The sequence below is a fragment of the Tamandua tetradactyla genome, chromosome 4, assembly GCF_023851605.1.
Source record: "Tamandua tetradactyla isolate mTamTet1 chromosome 4, mTamTet1.pri, whole genome shotgun sequence".
Lineage (NCBI taxonomy): Eukaryota > Metazoa > Chordata > Mammalia > Pilosa > Myrmecophagidae > Tamandua > Tamandua tetradactyla.
Genome location: NC_135330.1, coordinates 193,532,783 through 193,560,577, shown reverse-complemented (window position 1 = coordinate 193,560,577; position 27,795 = coordinate 193,532,783). Strand labels below are relative to the sequence as shown.

At 36.9% G+C, this 27,795-nt stretch overlaps 1 protein-coding gene across 4 annotated transcripts in view; it reads right to left on the bottom strand.

Annotated features, from left to right (window-relative positions):
- Window positions 1–27,795, bottom strand: part of PAN3 (poly(A) specific ribonuclease subunit PAN3) — a 212,657-nt gene that overhangs the window by 15,707 nt on the left and 169,155 nt on the right. For 3 of the 4 annotated variants that reach the window (XM_077158934.1, XM_077158932.1, XM_077158935.1), the window contains 6 exons: window positions 15,361–15,522; window positions 15,014–15,130; window positions 14,825–14,926; window positions 11,549–11,714; window positions 10,407–10,497; window positions 6,089–6,228 (listed from right to left, as the gene is read on the bottom strand). In XM_077158934.1, the coding sequence (XP_077015049.1) occupies window positions 6,089–6,228; window positions 10,407–10,497; window positions 11,549–11,714; window positions 14,825–14,926; window positions 15,014–15,130; window positions 15,361–15,522 (778 nt within the window). The remainder of the gene's footprint in view (window positions 1–6,088; window positions 6,229–10,406; window positions 10,498–11,548; window positions 11,715–14,824; window positions 14,927–15,013; window positions 15,131–15,360; window positions 15,523–27,795) is intronic. The other variant, XM_077158933.1, reaches the window with a different exon arrangement.

Sequence of the window (27,795 nt, the reverse complement as noted above, 5' to 3'; positions counted from 1 at the left end):
TATGGTCTTAGACCTAATGTTTAGATCTTTGATCCATTTTGAGTTAACTTTTGTATAGGGTGTGAGAGATGGGTCTTCTTTCATTCTTTTGCACCTGGATATCCAGTTCTCTAGGCACCATTTATTGAAGAGACTGCTCTGTCCCAGGTGAGTTGGCTTGACTGCCTTATCAAAGATCAAATGTCCATAGATGAGAGGGTCTATATCTGAGCACTCTATTCGATTCCATTGGTCGATATATCTATCTTTATGCCAATACCATGCTGTTTTGACCACTGCGGCTTCATAATATGCCTTAAAGTCTGGCATCGCGAGACCTCCAGCTTCGTTTTTTTTCCTCAAGATGTTTTTAGCAATTCAGGGCACCCTGCCCTTCCAGATAAATTTGCTTATTGGTTTTTCTATTTCTGAAAAATAAGTTGTTGGGATTTTGATTGGTATTGCATTGAATCTGTAAATCAATTTAGGTAGGATTGACATCTTAACTATATTTAGTCTTCCAATCCATGAACACGGTATGCCCTTCCATCTATTTAGGTCTTCTGTGATTTCTTTTAGCAGTTTTTTGTAGTTTTCTTTATATAGGTTTTTTGTCTCTTTAGTTAAATTTATTCCTAGGTATTTTATTCTTTTAGTTGCAATTGTAAATGGGATTCGTTTCTTGATTTCCCCCTCAGCTTGTTCATTACTAGTGTATAGAAATGCTACAGATTTTTGAATGTTGATCTTGTAACCTGCTACTTTGCTGTACTCATTTATTAGCTCTAGTAGTTTTGTTGTGGATTTTTCTGGGTTTTCGACGTATAGTATCATATCGTCTGCAAACAGTGATAGTTTTACTTCTTCCTTTCCAATTATGATGCCTTGTATTTCTTTTTCTTGTCTAATTGCTCTGGCTAGAACCTCCAACACAATGTTGAATAATAGTGGTGATAGTGGACATCCTTGTCTTGTTCCTGATCTTAGGGGGAAAGTTTTCAATTTTTCCCCATTGAGGATGATATTAGCTGTGGGTTTTTCATATATTCCCTCTATCATTTTAAGGAAGTTCCCTTGTATTCCTATCTTTTGAAGTGTTTTCAACAGGAAAGGATGTTGAATCTTGTCGAATGCCTTCTCTGCATCAATTGAGATGATCATGTGATTTTTCTGCTTTGATTTGTTGATATGGTGTATTACATTAATTGATTTTCTTATGTTGAACCATCCTTGCATACCTGGGATGAATCCTACTTGGTCATGATGTATAATTCTTTTAATGTGTTGTTGGATACGATTTGCTAGAATTTTATTGAGGATTTTTGCATCTGTATTCATTAGAGAGATTGGTCTGTAGTTTTCTTTTTTTGTAATATCTTTGCCTGGTTTTGGTATGAGGGTGATGTTGGCTTCATAGAATGAATTAGGCAGTTTTCCCTCCACTTCGATTTTTTTGAAGAGTTTGAGGAGAATTGGTACTAATTCTTTCTGGAACGTTTGGTAGAATTCACATGTGAAGCCATCTGGTCCTGGACTTTTCTTTTTAGGAAGCTTTTGAATGATTAATTCAATTTCTTTACTTGTGATTGGTTTGTTGAGGTCATCTATGTCTTCTTGAGTCAAAGTTCGTTGTTCATGTCTTTCCAGGAACCCGTCCATTTCATCTAAATTGTTGTATTTATTAGCGTAAAGTTGTTCATAGTATCCTGTTATTACCTCCTTTATTTCTGTGAGGTCAGTAGTTATGTCTCCTCTTCCATTTCTGATCTTATTTATTTGCATCCTCTCTCTTCTTCTTTTTGTCAATCTTGCTAAGGGCCCATCAATCTTATTGATTTTCTCATAGAACCAACTTCTGGTCTTATTGATTTTCTCTACTGTTTTCATATTTTCAATTTCATTTATTTCTGCTCTGATCTTTGTTATTTCTTTCCTTTTGCTTGCTTTGGGATTAGTTTGCTGTTCTTTCTCCAGTTCTTCCAAGTGAACAGTTAATTCCTGCATTTTTGCCTTTTCTTCTTTTCTGATATAGGCATTTAGGGCAATAAATTTCCCTCTTAGCACTGCCTTTGCTGCATCCCATAAGTTTGATAGTTGTGTTTTCATTTTCATTTGCCTCGAGATATTTACTAATTTCTCTTGCAATTTCTTCTTTGACCCACTCGTTGTTTAAGAGTGTGTTGTTGAGCCTCCAGGTATTTGTGAATTTTCTGGCGTTCCGCCTATTATTGATTTCCAACTTCATTCCTTTATGATCCGAGAAAGTGTTGTGTATGATTTCAATCTTTTTAAATTTGTTAAGACTTGCTTTGTGACCCCGCATATGGTCTATCTTTGAGAATGATCCATGAGTACTTGAGAAAAAGGTGTATCCTGCTGTTGTGGGATGTAATGTCCTATAAATGTCTGTTAAGTCTAGCTCCTTTATAGTAATATTCAGATTCTCTATTTCTTTATTGATCCTCTGTCTAGATGTTCTGTCCATTGATGAGAGTGGGGAATTGAAGTCTCCAACTATTATGGTATTTGTGTCTATTTCCCTTTTCAGTGTTTGCAGTGTATTCCTCACGTATTTTGGGGCATTCTGGTTCGGTGCATAAATATTTATGATTGTTATGTCTTCTTGTTTAATTGTTCCTTTTATTAGTATATAGTGTCCTTCTTTGTCTCTTTTAACTGTTTTACATTTGAAGTCTAACTTGTTGGATATTAGTATAGCCACTCCTGCTATTTTCTGGTTGTTATTTGCATGAAATATCTTTTCCCAACCTTTCACTTTCAACCTATGTTTATCTTTGGGTCTAAGATGTGTTTCCTGTAGACAGCATATAGAAGGATCCTGTTTTTTAATCCATTCTGCCAATCTATGTCTTTTGATTGGGGAATTCAGTCCATTAACATTTAGTGTTATTACTGTTTGGATAATATTTTCCTCTGCCATTTTGCCTTTTGTATTATATATATCATATCTGACTTTCCTTCTTTCTACACTCTTCTCCATACCTCTCTCTTCTGTCTTTTTGGTTCTGACTCTAGTGCTCCCTTTAGTATTTCTTGCAGAGCTGGTCTCTTGGTCACAAATTCTCTCAGTGACTTTTTGTCTGAGAATGTTTTAATTTCTCCCTCATTTTTGAAGGACAATTTTGCTGGATATAGGAGTCTTGGTTGGCAGTTTTTCTCTTTTAGTAATTTAAATATATCATCCCACTGTCTTCTAGCCTCCATGGTTTCTGCTGAGAAATCTACACATAATCTTATTGAGTTTCCCTTGTATGTGATGGATTGTTTTTCTCTTGCTGCTTTCAAGATCCTCTCTTTCTCTTTGACCTCTGACATTCTAACTAGTAAGTGTCTTGGAGAACGCCTATTTGGGTCTAATCTCTTTGGGGTGCGCTGCACTTCTTGGATCTGTAATTTTAGGTCTTTCAGAAGAGTTGGGAAATTTTCAGTGAAAATTTCTTCCATTAGTTTTTCTCCTCCTTTTCCCTTCTCTTCTCCTTCTGGGACACCCACAACACGTATATTTGTGCGGTTCATATTGTCCTTGAGTTCCCTGATACCCTGTTCAAATTTTTCCATTCTTTTCCCGATAGTTTCTGTTTGTTTTTGGAATTCAGATGTTCCATCCTCCAAATCACTAATTCTATCTTCTGTCTCTTTGAATCTATCATTGTAGGTATCCATTGTTTTTTCTATCTTTTCTACTTTGTCCTTCACTTCCATAAGTTCTGTGATTTGTTTTTTCAGTTTTTCTATTTCTTCTTTATGTTCAGCCCATGTCTTCTTCATGTCCTCCCTCAATTTATCGATTTCGTTTTTGAAGAGGTTTTCCATTTCTGTTCGTATATTCAGCATTAGTTGTCTCAGCTCCTGTATCTCATTTGAACTATTGGTTTGTTCCTTTGACTGGGCCATATTTTCAATTATTTGAGCGTGATCCGTTATCTTCTGTTGGCGTCTGCGCATTTAGACAGATTTCCCTGGGTATTGGATCCAAAAGTTTGGAAGATTTTTCTGTGAAATCTCTGGGTTCTGTTTTTCTTATCCTGCCCAGTAGGTGGCGCTCGTGGCACACGTTTGTCTGCGGGTCCCACCAGTAAAAGGTGCTGTGGGACCTTAAACTTTGGAAAACTCCTGCCGTCCGGGGGGTTCGCTAGCCGAAGCGGCTTGAGCCGGCCCGGGGTCCGAACGCAGGGAGGGTTGCTGGTCGCCGCAGCCCGGGAAAGAGCCCGTCCGAATTTCCTAGTCGGCCCTGGGCGACAAGCGTGGCGGGAGGGCGCCAGCGGCAGCGGCCCGCCCGAGGGAGTGCACGTTCCCGGGGAGTCACGGGTTTGGAAGGGGCCTCCCCCACCCGTCACCGTTCTCCACGGCCTGGGGATTTCCGATCCAATTCTCTCAGTTGGTCCGGGGGGCTGCGCGTGGTGTGGGCGCCAGCCGCCTTGGTTTCAGGGGACCGCCTCTCCAATTCTCCCAGCCGGCCCGGGAAGGGGGAAGGGAGTAACTCCGGCCCGGGAAGGGGGAAGGGAGCGCCACCCGCGCGCCTCGGCGATCTCACCCGAGCTGCTTCTCTCAGCCAGCCAGCCGTTCCAGGATGGGGTACGCTGTCTTTTTTATCTCTGTTGTGGCTTTGGGCGCTTTCTGTATCGTTTCTACTCCCCTAGTAGCTGTCCTGGAGAAGAAACTAAGATCCGCGCATCTTACTAAGCCGCCATCTTCCAGGAAGTCCTCTCTTATTCACTTTTTATTAAGGAAAATTTCAAGCATACATTAAAATAGGATGATTAGCACAATGAACCCCCATGTATCTACCAATCACCCAGGTTCAATCACTATTAACATATGGCCAACGTGCTACATTAATATCTTCTACCTCCAGTTTTTTTTTTTTTTTCTTTTTTTGGCACGGGTAGGCTCTGAGAATCAAACCTGGGTCTCCGGCATGGCAGGCGAGAATTTACCTCTAGTTTTTTAAAAAAGAAAATTTGGAGATTATAACCTGAGGTCATCTCAGACATCCAAGATATGGTTAAGAATCATTGCTACAATAAAATATGAAACAAATATTTTCATTTAAATGATAAATCATCTTAATTTGATTGTTAATAGGAACCAGCCAACCATTGGCTTCTAATAACCTACGAGAAGTAGGACATTTATGCCAATATGACAAAGCACAAATGGGCAGCTTCCACCCCTACTCCCTAATTCCATATGCCAGGGCTGGTCCAAAAGGAAACTGGATCATCCGGGACTACAAAGAAAGATTAGAAGGGACAGTTGGAAGTTGTAAGAAATTGTTGATAAAGCTCAATAAGCTGTTTATAAAACATAACAGGAAAAATTCAAGAGACTACCCAACATCTCTTCTCTAGAATACCTCCTAAATATATAAGGGTCAGGACTGCCCACCCTCTGAATTCCTCAAGTGTAAGATGTATCTCAGACAAGGAGAAGTCCTTCTGTAGTAAAAACAGCCCACAGTGGGTTTCTCTTAAGCTAAATTCATTTCAAAACTATCCTCAAGGATTTCCCCAGAGCTTAGAGTCCTCTACAGACAGGCTTTGTGGAATGGGTGTTTTGGCGACACAGAATGTCAGTGGACCACATCTTTCACACACTTGGCGCCATCCTCAGAACAGCACAGTCCCACCAAATTTTCTGAGACGATGCAAATATCTATGTCTACACTCTCCAATACAGTAGCCACTTGCTGCAAATACAACTAATGCAACTGAGGAACTGAATTTTTTATTTGATTTAATTTTAATCAATTTAAATGTAAAAGGGCACACATGGCTATGGGATAGCATATTATATCAAACAGTTCAAGAGGATACCCTTAGACCAAATATTTAAAACATCAAAACCTAATTTAAACATGCTGATTTATGTATTTATTCCCAATAAATATTACTTAGCAATAAAAATAAAGATATTAAACATTTTTGATCATATCTTGCCTGGTTTTTAAGTTATGGCAATTTAAATAAATAGCTAGAATCACTGTTAAAAGGCTCCTTATGAAAATAAGCATTCTCCAAACTTAAAGTAGAAAAGCTGTCTTATGGCCTATGACCATAATATGAATTGTATCGTATTTTAAACTTACAAAATCAGATTCTTCAGGTCAGAAGAGTAGTTGATTGTCACTAGTTCCATGGCTTTCTGTAAATTCTCTCGCTGAATTCCTGCCAAAGAGTTGCAAGCCAAAGCCAACACAACTTTTCCTAATGATATCAGATCAGCTTGCTGACATGAAAGAATAAATATAACTTTTAATTTTATTTCAAGGGCACACATTTAATATACTGACATTACTACATACATGGAAAAAGCATCTTTGCAAATGAGCTGCAGAACTCAGAGAAAGTAATCAAATACTGGTTCTCATCAGAATCACCTGGGTAGCCTATTAAAAACAGACTTCTCAGCTCCTCTGCTAGGTATTCTCATTCAATAGGTTTAAGAACCCAACATTTTTAGAGCGCCCAGGTAATTTTGATGAAGGTAGTTCTAGGGCCACACTTTAACATGACTTTAAGAAATTCACATGTAAACTAGAGAACTGCTATTTTTAATGCTTTTAAAATAATAATAAAGCAGATATTCTTTATTACAAGAAATTTAAAGTCAGTTGGTATAGATTTGCTTTACTATGATCACTGTGATTTAAGATAAATATTTTTCTCATTTTCCATGACTCCCAGAATATAGTGGGAATTTGAAGAATTATCTGAAGTCATCCCATTACAAACATAACTTCAGCACTACCTGACTTTATAGTGTATTCTCTGTAACATAAAAAAATGCTGTGAACTTCAGTGACATCCCATGTGTCTGTTTCCAAAAAGACTATTTTTAGTTACATATATAGCCACCAGGTTTGCTACATTTTATTTGTTAGTTTGTAAAACATTTACCATTTTGAGGCTTTCCTTTTAAAAAGATTTTCAAATAGCTGGCTAAATTGCGGTAAACTCTGTCACCTATTGTAACTCTAGGAAACAGAATGGTCACCCCAGTGGCCCTGTTTTGCAGGTGACTATTAATCACATGCCTAGGGGAATGCAGTAGGTCAGAGTTATTCTGAATTCATCTCGAGTCATTTCTACAGAACACTTTGGCAAATCTTCAAAATCAGATCAGAATTACTGCACACGTTCATTTACTGAGTATTAGTTTAGTATAAAGAGTTCTCAAATAAAGCTGTATATTAAAATCACCTGAGGAGCATTAAAACAAAACAAAACAAAACACTGCCTATTGTCCATTCCCTTGCTCCCAATTCTGGTGTTATCACTCTAGGGAAGATCTGAATACTGGTGTTTCTTGGAAAGCCCATAAGAGATTGTGATATGCTGCCAAGCTGAGAACCACTGGTTTACTGGAATATTTGTTAGTAATACAGCAAACAGAGGAGCATTACGAGGTAATTCTAATGAAATATTAGCAATATATAGTGATCCTTCACAACATTCTACCCAAATAATAAGACCTAAGGCAAATTCCATTACTAAATAATAACATTAAAAAGTTCAAATTAAAATATTTATCCTAAACTAGCATTTATGAATTGGATGCTCTGAACAGGAGTTCCTGTAGTCAGAAGGAAAATGGTTAAACAGACGACTTCTTGTCAGGGAAACTTGCAAAAACTTCCTCAGGGCCCAGAACAGCAGGAGGGAAGGGGCCTAGTGGGAGCATCCTGAGTACTGCCAGTCTCTGCTCTCTGAAGGGCACTGCTACAAACCCTAGAACAGGATCCCCTCAGATATTCTTAAGAGCAAGTGAAACATTCCAAGTTATATTAATGAAACCATAGAAAATTTTGGTCAAGAGAAATCAGTGCATGCAAACATGAAAATGCTATCTGCAAATTTCTACAGGCACTGCAATCCAATGTTCTCAGCAAAGCAAACTGAAGGCTGTCATTATTAACCAATTATTTTAGCAGCATGTTCCAGTACACAGACCCCAATCCCTAAAATTGTAACATTTTCAGTTTAATCCCACCTTGACTGGAGGCTGTACTAAGCCTCCCTTCTAGAGCATTCTATCACTCCCTATGATAAGACAGGAAATAAAGATCCAAGATAGCTGAAGGGCTGGATGGGTTTTAAAAATACGAACATCTGATTTTGAGTACATCTCATCACCTCTCTAAAGCTGACTCAAGGTGGGAATACCAGTATACATGTAGCATTATCCCAATTAAATCAGAACTGATTTTTTTAAAAAATAAGAATCCTGCTTAATTAAGAGTTTAACATTATGAAAGCTCAGTAATTTTCCTTTCCTTATTTCCCAGCTAAATAATTTTCCATTTGTTATTTGCTTCTTACCTCCATCTGGATTTTCCCCCCATTTGTTGAATTCTGGAGGATTTCCCCCCAACTCATTTTCAGTTTCTTCCTGGTTTTCACAATTCTTGATTTCTTTTTCTGATTCTATCTATGGCTCTACTTATGTCCATTTTACTGAAAGTCAGTCTCTATTCACGTGTCTGAAACAGACTATGAAAAATAGACTACAAGAAACAATGCACTCCTTTCTCACATACCCTCTTTCTCTGTAAAATCACACTCCCCCTTTCTGGGACTATCTTTAATTCTCTCCTATACTTTACTATAAACTATATGAAAATCTTCCACACACACACACATATATAAAAGGAAGGGAGAGAAAGAGAAAAGGAAAGAAAAGAAAGAAAACCTGACAGAGCCCTTATTGCTGAAAATTAAAGGAAAAGTGATAATTGGTTGAAGATCACTTGAGATTGTGAATGAAGGCAATTTTCCACTTATAAATTAGGTGCCCCAAAGGTCTTTCTAATAGTCGGTTGTTTGGAACTCAGAGAATATTTTTCGTATGAAGAAAAAATAACATAACTGAAATATTATATATATTTGCAAAGAAAAAGTGGAAAATACTACGGTGACACTCACAGAAAAAGAAAATCAAATGTGTCTCATTTTATAGCAATAATTGAAAAATGCAATTCTATTTCTATTCAGAGAAAAATGAAGAAATAACTGTAAGGAGAATGTCTTGTTCTGTTTTTTGTAATACGGACACGGGGTTTCCAGGAATTTGCAATAGAGGCTGATGGTATTGTTTCTAAATTAGACCTAACTTCCTTTCAAAAATTTAATGATATTTTACTGGACAAATGAAGATTGCTAGCTAGCAGTCTAACAATCATAATCAGTCACTTTTGGAAGCAGAATGATTAAGAGGAAAAATTAACCAGAGCCATGAGTTAGGCACTAAGTTATAATATGTAAGATAAGAAAGAAAGTAGCTAAGAAACACCCACCCTAGAAAAGAAAGGATTAAGCCCCTGGGCAGAAGAAAGCTGCTGCGGGGAAAACAAAATTAGATTCTTCTCTGTACAGTCCAGCAGATGGTGCTGTCCACCACCACCGCAGGCTGCTGGCAAGGTTAGGGGAGCACAGCACAGAAGGATGAGGTGAAAAGTCTGCATACAACTGAACACGACGGGAACGCACATCTGTGATTCCGTATGAAAAGAAGAGAAAACTAAACAGTACCTTGACTCTACTTCATATTCTGCCCTTTCTTTTCTTTTTGTTCCAAAATTCTATCTTACAGAAAAGTGAACCAACATCTCCGTCAAATCTTTAAACAAAAGAGGTTGAAAAGAGAAGAGCGATGGGAAATATTAAGGTGTTTTCCCCCATGTTTGTCTGTGTGATTGTAAGATTCTGCCTTATAGCAAGTGTCCTTAGTTAATTTTCAAAGAAAACAAAATCTTACACAAAAAGATTAACAATTAACATTGCCTTAAAATGACAGCTGCACATCCTCCAACTACACCTTATAATATTAATCAAGAAATAAAAAATAAATAACAAAATAGCTAAGAACATAATGGAGCCTAAATTAATACTAAAATGAAATCAGACTAATCAAATTCTGATAGAGGAAGTGTGTGACTGGCTTTGAAACAAACGAAAAACATTACTCAGAAAATGGCAATCCACTAACATTCTTTTAAAAATCTTTCTAAAATTGTACAATTGACATTGTAACATTAAAAGTAAAAATAAGTGTGCTTTTAACACACTAAATGAGTGGAGAAAAAAGTAAAATATTGTTCAATCTATTTCGTTGACTAACCCATTTTAATCTCTGCTAAGGAAAAATTCCCTAATTGCATAAATCACATTTTCAGTTTGAATGGCTAAAGTCATTGACACCATTATGAATTCTGTACATTCCAAACTATAAGGGCTCTACCCTAAAATACATCACAGTGGTAAAGAAGTACAGTTTCAAAGCCTGCACAGAACCACCCCCAGAATAAACTGAAATCTAGATAAGCGATGCTTTTATATGAACAAAAGTTGTCTTTACAAAAAAGCAAGCTTTAAATTAAGCAAGTATCCATGCTAATTCTTACTTACCTGGTATTGAGCCATCAATGCCAATGGATTATTATTCTGACTGTTATCAAAGGTTAAAACATCAAAAATGCCGACACAATTTACTCGCAACCTTTAAGGATCAGAGAATTTAAAGAAAATGGACTAAAATTAGACCTTTTATTACAGACTAATAAAAAGCTACAATTTCCCATGCTATTAGGAAGCATCTTAGAATTTTATCTCATCTAACCTGTAGTCCCAACTCCACAGAATCCCCACCAACCAACCACCCTTTCAAGATGAGAAAATTAAGGCTCAGAAATGTTAAGTAATAAACCTAAGGTCACAAAAGTCAGTAACTGATGAAAACAGGACTATACAGCTCAGATCCTCTGACTACCAGGACAGCCCTCTCACTACTCCCAGCTGCTTCTTTATTAGTTATTCATGAAAGAGAACTAGCTAGCTTCCCAACACTTATTGAAGATATACCAGGCACTGTTCTAAGCATTTCACATGAATTAACTATTCAATCTTCTCAATAACCTTATGAGAAGGGTACTTTACAAGTGCGGAAAATGGAGATAATAATAGTACCTGTCTCATAAGGCTGCAATGTTGCACAGATTGTAACCAGCAGAGCAACGACAGGAACCTAGCTAACCTGGTACCAAATCTTGAGCTCTATGGCTACAATGCCCAAGACAATTCTCAAACTTAAAGCAACTTCGTTCAGGTGAAGTCAAGGTCTATAACTTAATTCCAAATCAGTGGTTCTCAAAGCATGGGAGCCAACCAGTAACAGCAGCATCACCTGAAAACTTGTTAGAAACGCAAATTCTCCAGCAGACCCCAGACTCACAGAATAAGGGCCTCTAGGAGTGGAGAACAGCAATCTATGTTTATTAAGCCCTCCAGGTGATTCTGATCCATGCTGATTTGAGAAGTACTGCTCTACCTACAAAAGTTGTGTTGATATTACTGCCGTATTCCTCTAACTTCATCACACATACCTTCTCCAACTCTCACACCATGACTGTTTGGCATTTTATTAAAAATTTAACATGTTTTTTTAACTTACAAATGAACTTAAAGCCACAGTAGTTCCTCTTGATAGGGTTTACTAAGCTGTCATACGTGAGATACTGAATAAAGAAACCAAAAACTCAAAATGCTCGTACCTCGTTTTGCCAGTTATCAGAATCTTTGTTGGGTCCATAACCCGGCATGCCAAACCTGCTGTATGAATGGTACGCAATGCAGAACTTAATTGGACAATATATGCCCAGATAAGAGATTCCGGCAATAATCCAGCATGCTGTCTGGGCAACGGTCCATCGTGTTGACCTAGAAAGCAAATAAATTTAAAAATGACACCTTCATTTAAGCAGCCAATTAAAAATAACCCCCCACAAATAATCAAGTCAAAAATAAAACAAACAAAGAAGTCAAACCAAATTAACAAAGAAATTTGTTAACAACAACAAAAAAGAAATTTGTTAACAAAATTAAAGAAAATTCATATACATTCATGGCACAACATGTCAATTTATATATATAGATATATATATATGTTTAGTTCTATTAGTAAGAATTTAAGAGACAAACCCCAAATTTCCTATTTATGAGATTATACCTTTATATTGTTAGCAGCAGCAGAGCTCTCACTGAAATGTTCTTTTCTGGGACCATGATAATTATTGAACAATAAACAGAATTATTTAAAGTAAGAATTTACATTTAATTATGAACTAAATAAACAGAAATTGTTATTAAAAACAGTAACTGCAGCGACTGTTATTTCCTGAAGGTGTGGCTAATCCAAGCCTGTATCACTGTTCGGAAAAGAGAAATGTGTTCATCTGTGGCTTGAAGGAAATAAGTCTCTACCATCATTTACGGTGAGAATTTGAAAAAATTTTCCTTTTACTCTTCATCCTTTCTATTATAGGCATGTCAAGTTAGGATGATACACAAATCACACAAATACAAATGTAAAAAAATGGATGTCAACGTGTAATGATGAAACAAGGATAATCTGGTCTACCACGAAAGCAGTCATCGTTATCCTGTCAAACTTTCCGAAGTGTTTCTTGATAATATTTTCTGGATTAACACTTACATCAGTGGAAAAAGGATGGAGATAAATTTAATCCTGATTTTGTAAACATTCAGGGAATATGACCACATATGTGTAAGTGTTCAAATGTTTAGAAACAAATCTTTTGTGAATCAGATATGAAAACAAGAATATTAAATGGCTAATTGTGGACAGAATAAATAGCCAAACGGGTACTTATGACTTGGCATGAAATTTCTAGTGAGAAGCACATACACAATTGAAAAACTGCTCCCTCTCAAGTTAAAAGAAAATACATTCTGGGAAAAAAAGTGTTAGGTGACTCAAAAAGTAGCTCTAGTGATAAATGCCAAAACAATGTCAAAGATGACTGTGAAGAGTTTTAATAAAACCATTTCATGAAATGTGATGATAAGGGAAAAGAATATTTACAGCAATCACAAAGTGTGGCTAGAGTCTATTCTAGCTGCTTTGTCCTCATTAACACACTTAAACCTCTTATGAGCCCCTTTATGATTTGGTACTACTATCATCATTTTCTAAATGGAACTGTTTCTTATAATATATACATTTGAAGTTTGTACTAAATTAATAAATTACAGAATAAGAAAATATCAGACTTTCCCTTATGTTCCTAAAAGTTTACATAAGCATTGGCTAATTGTTTTTCTTTTTTAATATTCATATCAGAAGACACAGACGACGGCTTGTATTCAAGCTGCTGTAAATTAAAGCATATATGATACATTCAAACAATACATTCAAATATTAGAAAATGATCGGAGTCCTAAGAAAATACAGACATTAATTTATCAAATAATCAGTTTTTACCAAAAACAGAATAATTAAGATTTTATTTTTCTAAACTAGAATGTTATAAAAACTAGTGGTTCTCAACAAGGGGTGCTTTTGCCTCCACTCCTACACACACACACACACTCATGGGACATCTGCCAATGTCTGCAGACATTTTTGGTGGTCATAACTGGGGGAGAGGGAGGGGTAGGGGAAGGCATGCTACTGGCACCTAGCCTGGGATGGTGTTCAACATCCTGCAATGCACAAGACAGTTTCCCCCACAATAAGAAATTATGCAGCCCAAAATGCTGTGCTGAGGTTGAGAAACCCAGCCATAAATTAAAGCCAACAGTTATTTCACAGGTGTTATTCCTAAAATAAACCTGAACACATTCACTCATAGGAAAAGTTATACCACATCCCCTTCAATAAAATTATGGGTATATCTACAGATGACATGGCAAAAGGAAAAAAACTGACCACACTATACGACCAGATTTTTAATGTGAAACAGTCATATAACCACAGCCTTCTCCTTTCAACTGTCAGAAAGCAAAGTCACAAGTAAACAAATAGAAGTAATATATTTTTATCCATAATTAGAGTCCTTAAAGGAACCAATCTGAAAGGAACTATAATATGGACTGAAATCTTTTCCCCTTTAATTTCTGTGAGTACACATTCAAGAAAATTTCTAAATGATTAAAAGTCATAGGGAAGAATGCACTGCTTCTGACCTGCACCATACCAGAAAATGAGACCTTTCCCTAATACATAAACTAATAAGCAGGCATCTCAAATTCTTTGGGTTCTTTACAAAATTTGAATTATTAATCAAATCTTTAAGTAAATATTAGAAAAGGGCCCCCACCCTCCAAAAAAATGTTTAAGTGAAAGTTACTTAAAAATCTGCTTTAAAGACTGATTCCTTAAGTAACATGGAAACCTAGAATTGAACAAAAGCATCTGTTTAGGATTTGTTTAGAGAAATATTTATATAAATGATGGTATAGTCCCACCAGACTAGGAGGGACTCACTAAAATTATATTTGAGAATATAAAAATTAGGGGGGAAATATTTATGATACGTGAAAAATACAATATGGAATAGTATGATAAAAACAAAAACATAATAATGCAGAATGAGACCAAAGATAAATAAATAAATAGGCAAGTCTGTAAAGAAATGTCACAAATGTTCATAATATGTATTTTGGTGGTGAAACTAGAGATTATTCTTCTTTTCACTTTCCTGAACTTTCCAATCAACTTTTATTTGGAAAGCATTATATTTTTAAGAGAATTTTATTTTCACATTCCCAGTCATTTCAGACATCAGCTATCAAAATGAGCTTCCTACAGCCCATCTGAATCTCAGTAAATCCACATAATACATTACTTACTAGCTTCTTGCATTATAAACTCCATTTCTTTGAGATACTTCTCTTTTTCAATGCAACAGGATCTTTAAGTTGAATGATTACAGATATAAATGTACAAATATTTTAAAACACAAATCAACTCTCCCACAGAGCTAAAGCGTTTGTCAAAATGCAGCATGCCCCCATCTTTTTCTTACCCCACTTGCGCTTGGTGAAATAGGCATCAGCGTTAGGGTCATTGAAGTGCCTGCTCATCATAGTTTCTCCTCCCGCATGGAAATCATATGCAAACACAAGAGCTTAAAAGAAAACACAAACAACTCATGACTGCCACCTGGCTTCAAACTGCCAAGCCCACCAACAGAAAGACAATTTAAATTACTCACAAGGCTCAGCAAATGCTTTAGTGGTAAATACTTCACGCAAGGTAACAATATTTGAGTGCTGAATTTTTTTCCACATATCGACCAACACCATGCACTTTGTGTTAACAAGACGGAAACCTGAAAAAGAAAATTTGCTCTACTACAGTCAATTGTAAATGACACCTTATTCCATCAGAAAAGTGAAGAAAAAGCCATGCTATACATACATCACTTCTTATGTACTATTCCATGAATTATTAATGGTCCTTAAAAATTCAAATATTAAATAAGTCAATATAGTTAGGAAGGTCTGAATACTTTTATAGCCTCAATAATGTTTATAAAAGAAGATAATTTATCTTCCTTACCGTGTATCCTCCGAAGGCAATATGGCAGGTCATCTTTGCTATTTACAGCTTTGTAGCAAGATGTAAGGTACCCAAAATTACTTGATTTCTGTATTCGGTTTGGTGGTGGCAGTGGTTCTAGAGGAAACAGGCTATGGTAGCTGTCGACTTCTGTAGGAACTGCTAAAGCAATTCATAGGAAGACTACTTTAAATTGCAGATACTCAAAAATCTCTCACAGTTATATAAGAGAAATCAAATGTACTATAAACCACTCCTATCAAAATATTTTTAATTATAGAATAGTGTCAACATTCCTACAATTTTATATAACTATGGTTTCAGCATCAATAAAAATAAGCATTATAAAACTGCCAAAGAAAGGTTTCATCATTTATCCAGATATCTGCCAAGCTGTAGAGTCAAGATTTGAATACAGGTCATCTGATTTTAAAACTAATGAATGTCCTTAATAATTTTTCTATACTAATAGGCACACTTTTTGTCCCTAAAAATACCCAAGTTCCTTAAAACTACCTATAGATTTCAGAATGAAGCTAAGGAAAAAGAATCCTAAAAAAAATTGTGTACAATGGTGCATTATTGATGAGAATGAACCACTATAGCTATTCCCCTCGTGGTAAATCTTTCAAACGTAATATTTAGCAAAATAACATAAGCTACCCTCAAAAGGCAGTATGAATCCAATCATATAAAGTTCAAAAACAGGTAAAATTAAAGTACAAAATTTGGGGACTCATCCATAAGTGTCAAAAGTATAAAGAAAAGCCAAGTTATCACAAAAGTCAAACAGTTTACCTCTTGCAAGAGGTGACAGAAGGCAGAGGAGAGAGGTAAGGATTGAAAAAGAAGAGTGGAGGTGTTCTTGGGGTGCAAACACTATTCCATTTCTTCCTTTGGGTGGATGTCATGTTAGCCTTACAACAATTTCTAAAACTGTACACATCAATTTTGTGATACTTTTTTGTATGAATTTTATGTTTTATAATAAAAAAAGAAAGATTAGGTTTTATGGACATTCTTAGAAGATGGTTAGAAAGCTATGTCTAGATGCTATGTTTTGTGAATAATATTCCTCAAATACAGCAGGAAATAACTTTTATAGGATCAGAATAAGTTGAGACCATCATCTGAAGAGGTAGAGGATTGGTCTGGGACAGAATGTTGTCCCAATTACATGGATAATCCAGAGAAAGAGATTTGGGGCTAACTGTTTTTTAATTACATGAATTATATTATCAACAGCCCCTTCCAACATGAAAAAGTTTGAATGTGCATAACCCAAATACCTAGAGTGGGACAAAGATCAAAGGTGATGGTGGAATTATACAGAGAAGGTTGAATTTAACAAATGAGTATGAGTGCTGAGTCAGTATACTGATATTTCTTTTAGTCTCCAGCACCTCAGAGCAGCTAGAAGTACAAATTTTAAAATATGGAATTATAACCCTGAAATCTGTTCTACAACTAACTGTTGTGATGTACTCTGAAATTTATTGCCTTTTTTGCATATCGGTTATTTTCTCTCTCTCTCTCTCACACACACACACACACACACAAGCGAAGGAGAAATATAACAGAGAAGATAGAATTTAACAAGTGAGTATGACTGCTGAATCATTATATTGATATTTCTTTTGGTCTCCAGTGTCTTGGAGCAGCTAGAAGAAAAAATGAAAATAGTGGAACTGCAACCCATATCTAACTTTAAAATCTGTATATAACTACTTGTTAAAACATACTTGGAAATTTATTGCTTTTTGTATATATGCTATATTTCACAATTTAAAAAAGTTAAAAAATAAATAAAAGGAAATCTTTAATACATGCTCATTTTTATATATCTGTATGTTTGGATTTTATCTTTATCTGAAAATTATCTTCTTCTTCTTTTTCTTTTGGCATGGGTAGGTACTGGGAATCAAACCCAGGTCTCCAGCATGACAGGTGAGAATTTGGCCACTAATCCACCACTGCACTGCTCTCTGAAAATTATCTTTTAACACTACATTTTTCAGACTACCACAATAGGATCATTTGTGGCCTGATATAATCTTAAACAGGCAGGAATACTCATCGCTGTCCTGCCCCTTCTTTCCAGAACAATATAACACACACACGCACTTGAGTATGAATAAAGAGAACAGAGCACCTTGATCACTGTTAGGCACTACAACCATGAATATATGGAGAGCCCCTAGAGGTGAAAGCCAAGTATACCAACTTAGAAGATGGTATTTTCCAGGGTCCCAGTTCTATGAGATGGTATTACAAATACTGATTTTTTAAAAAGGAAGCTTTATTTTCCCTATTCGTCCCTACTTCCCCTAAGAGAAAACACAGAATGATAGGCTGGATATAAGCTAATGGATGGCTCAGATTCAGTGTGGTAAGTCAGTGGTAGTAGATTTTTCAACCTCAGCACTACTGACATCTTGGGCAAGATAATTCTCTATTGTGGGGTATGGTAGTTAGGTTTAGGTGTCAACTTGGCCAAGTGATCCCTGTTGTTCTGTTTCTGTGGACTTACATCATCAATATGTGAAATTCATCTATGGATGATTAAATTTCAGGTCTGGTAGGGGAGTGCCTTCCACAATGAGTGAGATTTAATTTAATTAGCTGGAGGCTGAAAGAGAGAGAGGTCAGAAGACAGCTCAGCATACCTCATCTTAGCACTCATGGCTCAGCCCAGATGTAGAAAGGAATTGCCCTGCGGAAATCCGTTGGAACCCAGAAGCCAGGTGAAGGCCAGCAGTCATCACCATGTGCCTTCCCATATGACAGGGAAACTCAGATAAAAGCTAACTGCCTTACCTCTAAAGAACTATAAATTTGTAACTAAATAAATCCCCTTACTAAAAGCTGATCTATCTCTGGTGTATTGCATTCTGGCAGCTTTAACAAACTGAAGCCTGTGCCTTAAAGGATGTTCAGTAGCATCCCTGGTCTCTATCCATGAGATGACAGTAGCACCCTGCTGCCAGTTTGGACAACCCAAAAATCTTCCTGACATTGCCAAATAACCCTTGAGGGGATAAATCGCCCCTGGCTGGAAACCACAGATCTATGGGAAATAAAATATGATTTCAGAGTTGAGAAGTACCAATTTGATGGCACTATGAAGGATGAAATAGAAGGGGGGGAGGGTGCAGTAAGATCAAAATTTAATGAAAGAGTCAACAGGATACCTGAAAGTTAGTAAGAATTCAATTTGAGACATAGAAATTAACCATAATCTCTAGTTCATGACTTTCACACCACTGGTACATGCCTATGCATGGCCTGCTTTTATTTAATCATTTTTAACAATGTAATAAGCATCTGCAAACTCAGCAACCAACACAAAAGTAAAACCTTGACTTTAAACTACACTGAATCATGGGATCCTCTTTACCAACCTCTGCCTACCTAGGTTCTTTTTTTTTTTCCTTTTTATATATTTGTATAACATCTATCTGTAGTCTTCAAAAGTATATTATGGGAGTGGTGTATATTATGGGAAGGTGGCTCAGTGGCAAAATTCGCACCTGCCATGCCAGAGACCCAGGTTTGATTCCCAGTACCTGCCAATGAAAGAAAAAAAAATTTAGTATTAAAAAAAAAAATAGTTTATTTTGGGCATGATGGCAGTGTAGAGTTGTGGAATTTAGTTCGTCCTCCAGGGCACCTAGTAAATAGCCAGGAACTGTATAAGACCACTACTGAGGGAACATCAGTGACCAGACACACATTGTACACCAGTTTCCAACAGGTGGAATGGCTGAGATCCCACAAAGAACTGTAAACCCCCCAAGCCACGGAGGCAGGTGTCCCTCCACCATGGGACCAGCAAACTGGTTCCCTGATGGGTAAAGAAACGGACCCTACTGGGAGCAAGGAAATTAGCTCAACCTTGCTCCAACTGTGGAATTAAAAAGTTCTGACTGCTGAAAACAGGCCCTGAAGATAGATAAACCTGGAATAAGCACTAAAGCAACCAAGAGTTTCCAACAAGGGAGCGAGGGGGTGGGGCTGACAGGAAAAAAAATAATAAGAAGAACAGAGGCATTTTGAGTTGCACAACACAAAATACTGGAAAAGGGCTGGGCCTCAAGAAAAGAACCTGGGAACAAACAGAGCCCTGTACCAACCCAGCTCTTGACTGGCAACCCAGGCGAGCCAGTTTGAAAGGATTATGTATCCTAGAAAAGCCATGTTTAAATCCTGATCCATCTTCTAAATGCATCATTTCTTTTAATCTTCATTCACTACTGTAGGTTAGAAACATGATTAGATTATCTCCACAGAGATGTGGCTCGCCCAATTGTGGGTATTAACCTATCATTAGATGGAGATGTGACTTCACCCATTCCAGGTGGGTCCTAATTACTTTACTGAATCCTTTAAAAGAGGAAGCTACAGAGCCACAAGATCCGTGAGAGCCCACACAGTCAGAGACCTCTGGAGATGAAGAAGGAAAACTCCCCCAGGGGAGCTTCATGAAATAAGAAGCCTGGAGAGAAAGCTAGCAGATGTTGCTATGTTCACCATGTACTTTTCCAGTTGAGAGAGAAACCCTGAACTTTCTTGATTGAAGGTAACCTCTTGTTGGTCCCTTAATTTGAACTTTTTATAGACTTCCTTTAATTGTGGTATTTTCACAGCTTTAAAACTGTAAACTTGAAACTTAATAAATTTCCCTTTTTAAAAACCGTTCCATTTCTGGTATATTGCATTCTAGCACTAGCAAACTAGAACAGAGTCCTGTATCAAACCCAGTTCCTGATTGGCAACGTAGGGGTGCTGGGTCCTGGAAAAGGCTTTTCTCTCTCTCTTTTTTTTCCACCTCTTAACATCTTATTAGATAGAAATGCTAGCATTCTCAGGCCTCAGCACTGTGTCAGGCAAGAGTGTAATTAATGTATGTCTGACAGACAAAGTAAGTAATCAGATCAATAGGACAATTTCCCAAAGAGTGTACCTCCCCCAAGAAAAGAGGCACAGGGCTCAGCTCAAGTTGTGGACCCCTCTCTGGGAATTCAGGCCCCAGGGCTTGGATAAAAGAAGGAACCTAAGCACCTCTATTAAACGTAGCCTCTGACTCAAATACACCGCTGGCCAGAAAATGCTGCCGATAATAACAGGCACCTCATCACCTTATGCTGATGGGAAGCTGTGGACTGACAAGCCCCACATGCTAGGCAAGACAGAAAAAGCACAGTGTAGAGGTTTTTAACAACCGGATAGGTCTCACTCTCAGGGAAACTTGATACTGGTTACACCCTTCTCCTGAGCCATGGGTCTCTCTGGTCTGGGAAAATTTGAGGAAACCCTCCTCAAAAAAAGGTTCCATACAGGCAGAACAAGAAACAAAAAAAAACAAGAGCTGGAAAAATTATGATCAATTAAACAGAACCTATGCTAGAGGTCTAGAATAAGTTGAACTGAATACCAAAGAACAGATAGGAGAGAACAAAGTCAAGTAACAAGAAAATCCTAGTTGAAAGAGTGAAAACGACCTCCAGAATAAACTAAAGAAATCAAATGCCTAGCCCCAAGAAAAAAAAAGATTCATATTAGGATAATTGAAGATGTGGCTCAGTCAAAGTAACAAACCAACATCTAAAATGAGATGCAGGAGTTGAAACAACTATATAAAGGGCGTTCGAACACACATGCGAAATCAAATCAATGAGTTGAGGGAAAATTTTGCAAAAGAGATGAAGGATATAAAAATGACACTGGGAGAACATAATGCGAAAGCATGAATAAACAAATGGGAGAATTTACGGGAAAAAAAGGTACAATAAAAGGGATGAAAAATAGAGACCAACAACAGCAGATTTGAAGAGGCAGAAGAAAGCACTAGTGATAGGACATCTGAAATTCTATATACAAAAGAACAAATAGGGAAAAGAATGAAAAAACACGAGCAGGATCTCAGGGAATTGAATGACAACATGGATCCCCTGGATATATGTGTTATGGGTGTCCCAGAAGGACAAGAAGAAAAAGGAGGCAGAAAGAATAGCAGAGGAAATAATCACTGAAAATTTCCCAACTCTTATGAAAGATATAAATTACAGATCCAAGAAGCACAGCATACCCCAAACAGACATACGCCAATACTCCATACTTGCTAATGAGACTGTCAAATGTCAAAAACAAAGAGAATTTTGAAAGCAGCAAGAGAAAAGAAATCCATCACATAGAAGGGAAGCTTGATAAAACTATGTGCTGATATCTCAGTGGAAATCATGGAGGTGAAAAGACAGTGGTATGATACATTAAAGATTCTGAAAAAGAAAAACTGCCAACCAAGAATTCTATACCCAGCAAAAGTGTCACTGAAAAATGAAAGGGTGTCACTGAGAGAATTTGTGACTAAAATACAGGCTCTACAATAAATACTAAAGGAAACCCTACAGGGTTTCATGTGGACAAAAACAAGAAAAGAGCATGGGTAGCTATACTAATATCTGAGAAATTAGACTTCAAATGTAAAACAACTGAAAGAGATAAAGAAGGATACTATGTATTAATAAAAGGAACAATTCAACAAGAAGACATAACAATCATAAATACTTATGTACCAAGTCAGAGTGCCCCAAAATACATGAGGCACACACTGACAACACTGAAGGGAGAAGTAGACATCTTTACCATAATAGGTAGAAACATTCTACCATAAATGGATAGAACACCTAGACAGAGGATCAATAAGGAAACAAAATTTTAAACAATACAATAAAAGAACCAGACTTATAAGATATTTACACAGAAGATTACACCCCAAAACAGTAAGATACACATTTTTTTTCAAGTGATCTTGGATCATTCTCAAGAACAGACCATATGCTGGGACACAAAGTAAGTCTCAATAAATCTAAAAAGAATGAAATGGTATAAAACACTTGCTTGGATCACAGTGGAATAAAGCTAGAAAATTCACAAATATACAAAGGCCAAACTACACATTATTAAACAACCAGAGGGTCAAGGAAGAAATTACAAGAGAAACAAAAAAATATCTTGAGGCAAATGAAGTGAAATAGCAACATTTTATTATGGGATGGAGCAAAGGTAGTGCTGAGAGGGAAATATATTGCCCTAAATGCCTATATTAGTAAGGAAGAGGAGCAAAAATCAAGAATTAACACTTCACCTGGAAGAACTAGAGAAAGAACAGCGAAGTAACACCAAAGCAAACAAAAGGAAAGAAATAACGAAGATTAAAGCAGAAATAAACTGTGAATATGAAAACAATAGAGAAAATCAACTAAAACGAGAAGTTGGTTCTTTGAGAAAATCAATAAAATCAATGGACCCTTAGGTTGGCTGACAAAAAAGAGATGATGCAAATAATTAAAAGCAGAAATGGGAAAGGGGACATAACCACTAACCACACAGAAACAAAGGAGGTAATGGGAGAATTCTATGAGCAACTAGTTTCTATATACTAAAAATGAACAATCTGAGAAGTAAATGAAGAAAACAATTCCATTTACAATAGCAATCAAAAGAATCAAGTATTTAAGAATAAATTTAACAAAGGACACAAAGACGTACACACAGAAAATTACAAGAAATTGTTAAAAGAAATCATGGAAGACCAAAATAAATGGAAGAGTAGACCAGGTTCATGGATTGGAACACTAAATATAGTTAAGATGTCAATTCCACCCAAATTGATTCATAGATTTAATGCATTACCAATTAAAATGCCAACAATTTGTTGGTCAATGAGAGGGAGGGGTTAGGGGTATGAGATGTACGAGTATTTCATTTTTTATTTTTATTTTTTTTCTGGAGTAATGCAAATGTTCTAAAAATGATCATGATGATGAATATACAACTATGTGATGGTATTATGAGCCACTGATTTTATAATATGGTTGGACTGTACCTGTGTGGATTTTTCTCATTAAAAATATTTTTTAAATAAGATACATAAAAGTAAATTTTAAAAGGGATAAAAAAAAAAACTCCCAACAATTTCTTTTGTAGAAATAGAAAAAACAATAGCAAAATTCATTTGGAAGGTCAGGGTGCCCTGAATAGCTAACAATATCTTGAGAAAGAAAAATGAAGTGGGAGGTCTCACACTACCTGACTTTAAAGCATATTACAAAACTACAGTGGTCAAAACACCATGGTACTGGCACAAAGACAGATAAACTGACGAATGGTATCGAATTGAGTGTTCAGAAACACAACCTCTCATCTACAGACAAATGATGTTTGATAAGGCTAAATCAACCCAACGGGGGAGAACAGCTTCTTCAATAAATGGTGTTTCCAGAGGACCCGGGTTCGACTCCTGGTGCCTATCCACGTAAAAAAAAAAAAAAAAAAGGTGTTTCGAGAACTGGATATCCATATGAAAAAGAATGAAAGAAGAGCCACATCTCACACCGTCTATAAAAACTGACTCAAAACCAATCAAAGACCTAAACATCAGTGCCAAGACCATAACACTTTTAGAAATCTATGTAGGGAAACATCTCATACATTTTGTGTTAGGAGGTGGTATCCTTACACCCAAAATATGAACAACAAAAGAAGAAATAAACAAGATCTCGTCAAAATTAAACATTTTTGTGCATCAAAGAACTTTGTCAGGATTATACTGAGTGAGATTAGCCAGAAACAAAAGGACAAATACTGTATGGTCTCACTGATATGAACTAACATCAATGAATGAACTTGGAGAATTTCAGTTAAGAACAGAGGTCATCACTCCACCCATTCCAGTGGGTCTTGATTAGTTTACTGTAATCTTTTAAAAAAGGAAACATTTTGGAAAAAGCTGCACAGCCACAGAGCCCATGCAGTCTGACACCTTTGGAGATGAAGAAGGAAAATGTCACTGGGGGAGCTTCATGGAACGAGAAGTCGGGAGAAAAAGCTAGCAGATGTTGCCATGTGCCCTTTCAGCTGAGAGAGAAACCCTGAACTTCACTGGCCTTTCTTGAGTGAAGGTAACCTCTTGCTGGTGCCTTAATTTGGACATTTTCATAGCCTTGCTTTAATTTGGACATTTCCATGGCCTTAGAACTGTAAACTTGCAACTTATTAAATTGCCTTTTTTAAAAGCTAAAAAAAGAACAGAGGTCATCAGGTGATAGAAATAGGGTAGATATTAGGTAAACGGAACTAAAGGGATACTAATTGTGCAATGGGACTGATTATAAAAATTCAGAAATGGATAGCACAATACTACCTAACTGTAATACAATAATGTTAGAACACTGAATGAAGCTGAATGTGTGAATGGTAGAGGGACAAGGCCTGGGGGCACAAATGAAATCAGAAGGAAAGATATACAATAAAGACAGATGGTATAATCTAGAAACGCCTAGAGTGTATAATGATAGTGACTAAATGTACAAATTTAAAAATGTTTTGCATGAGGAATAACAAAGGAATGTCAATAATGCAAGGTGTTGAAAATAGATGACAATTAATATTCTAAAACTTTAACTTATGTGTGAGACTAAAGCAAAAAATACTTGGTTCAAAATTTATACTCTGACTAGTGCATTTCCCAATATGAACGTATGTGGACAGCCTAATTGAACACCGTAAGTACATGGAACCTGGAGTAGGGCATGAGATTCTGTAGGTTTGCCCAGAGTGATGCCTCAATAAACCCCAGAAGGATTTGAACAGTGAATAAAGAAGTATTTGCAAAGTCCCCTTGGAGGAATGGCAAGAAAGGGGCAAAATTGAACTTCCCCAAGTAGAAAATTCTTGATATTCTCACAAGCAGTGGGGACAACCAAAGCAATGGACTGAGCCCCCAATCTTGGGGGTTGTTCATATGAAACTTAACCCCATAAAGGACAGGCTAAGCCTACCTAAAATTAGGCTTAAGAGTCACCCCAGAGAACCTCTTTTGTTTTTCAGATGTGGCCTCTCTCTCTCAGCCAACATGACAAGCAAACTCACTGCCCTCCCCCTCTCTATGTGGGACGTGACTCCCAGGGTTGTGGCCCTTCCTGGCAACATGGGACAGAAATCCTAGAATGAGCTGGGACTCAGCACCAAGGGATTCAGAAAACCTTCTGGACTGAAAGGAGGAAGAGAGAAATGAGACAAAACAAAGTGTCAATGGCTGAGAGATACCAAACAGAGTTGGGAGGTTATCCTGGAGGTTATTCTTACTCATTAAATAGATATCACCTTTTTAGTTAAGGTGTAACAGAGGGGCTGGAGGGAACTGCCTGCAGTGTAGAGCTGTGTTCCAGTAGCCATGTTTCTTGAAGATGACTGTATAATGATATAGCTTTCACAATGTGACTGTGTGATTGTGAAAACCTTTTGTCTGATGCTCCTTTTATCTACCTTGTCAACAGATGAGTAGAACATATGGAATAAAAATAAACAATAGGGGGAACAAATGTTAAAATGAATTTAGTAGATTGAAATGCTAGTGATCAATGATAGGGAGGGGTAAGGGGTATGGTATGTATGAATTTTTTTGTTTTCTTTTTATTTCTTTTTCTGAATTGATGCAAGTGTTCTAAGAAATGATCGTGATGATGAATATACAACTATGTGATAAAAAAAGAATGTTTTTATGTTAAATTTTATCAATAAAAATACTAAAAAAAAAAAAAAGAACTTTATCAGGAAAGTAAAAAGGCAGCCTACACAATGGGAGACAATATCTGGAAATCATGTATTAGATAAGACTTTACAATTCAACAGCAACAAAAAACAAACAACTTAATTAAAAAATGGGCAAAAGACATGAAGAGACATTTTTCATAAGAGGAAATACAAATGGCTAAACGCATGAAAAGATGTTCAATTTCACTGGCTATTAGGGAAATGCAAATCAAAACCACAATGAGACATCATCTCACACCAACCAAAATGGTCATTTAATAAAAAAAAAAAACAGAAAATGATTAGTGCTAGAGAGGATGTGGAGAAAAAGACACACTTATTCAGCATTGGTGGGAATGTAAAATGGTGCAACTGCTCTGGAAGGCAGTTTGGCAGTTCCTCAGGAAGCTAAGTATGGAACTGTCATATGATCTAGCAATTCCATTACTAGGTATAAATTCAGAGGAACTGAAGTCAAGGACACAAACTGACATTTGCACACCAATGTTTATAGCGGCATTATTCATGATTATCAAGAAATGGAAACAGCTTAAGTGTCCATCAATGGATGAGTGGCTAAATACACTGTGGTATATCCATACCATGGAATATTATGCAGCTATAAGACAGAATAAAGTCATAAAGCATGTAACAACGTGGATGAACCTTGAGAACATTAGGAATTAGGTAGAAACAAAAGCACAGATCCTGTATGATCTCACTAATATGAAGTAACATCAATGAGTGAACTTTGAGAGCTAAAGTTTAGAACACAGGTTGTCAGGACACTGAGGGTAGAGGCAGGGCATGTGGTGCTAAAACAGTACAGAATGTGAAGGAGGACTGACTGTAAGATTCAGAAATGGATTGCACAATACTGTATGATAGTAGCACAATAATATAAGTACACTAAATGAAGCTGAATGTGAATATGGTTGAGGGAGAAGGGCTGGGGACATATATGACACCAGATGGAAAAATAGAGGATAAAGACTGAGACAGAGTAACTTAGGAACGCCTAGAGTGGACAATGATGGTGAGCAGATGTACAAATATGAGAATGTTTTCGCATTAGGGCAAGCAAATGAATGCAAACATTGCAAGGTACTGAAAACGGGATGGTAAAAAGGAAAAAATACAATCAGTGCAAGCTAGGTCTACATTTAACAGCAACAGTGCGATATGCTTCCACCGAATGTAACAAAGGCAATATGCCAAAACTAAATGCCAAGAAGTGGGGACTTGGGGGGAAGGTCATGGTATTCTTTGTGGAAGAAAAAGAAAGGTCCTCATACAGATTGTGATAGCAAAGACACGGCTATGTGATTATTCTGGGAAGCACTGGTGTTTTACTTAGGTTAAACTGTATGCTGTACAAATAACACTTTTAAAAATGAACAAAGGGTGGGCCATGGTGGCTCACTGCCAGAGTTCTCACCTGCCATGCCGCAGACCTGGGTTCGATTCCTGATGCCTGCCCATGCAAAAAAAAAAGACCAGAGAAATACAAGTGCTGGAGAAAATGTGAAGAAAGAGATGCACCTATTTTCTTTTGGCAGGGAAGCAGAGTGGTGCAACACCTCTGGAGAGCAGTACGGTAACTCATGGGGACATGAGTAGACATTTGCACACTGAGGTTTATAGCAGCAGTGTTCATGGTTTTCAATGGATGGAGGTGGCCTAAGGGAACACTGACCAAGAAATGGAAGGGGGAACTGTGGTGGATATATACAATGAACTACTGAGGGGCTGGAGGAAGGAATGAAGGTGTGAGGTAGGCAACTAGGTGCAGGAACCTTGTCGACAGTATGTGGAATGAAATGTCAGAAACAAAAAGAC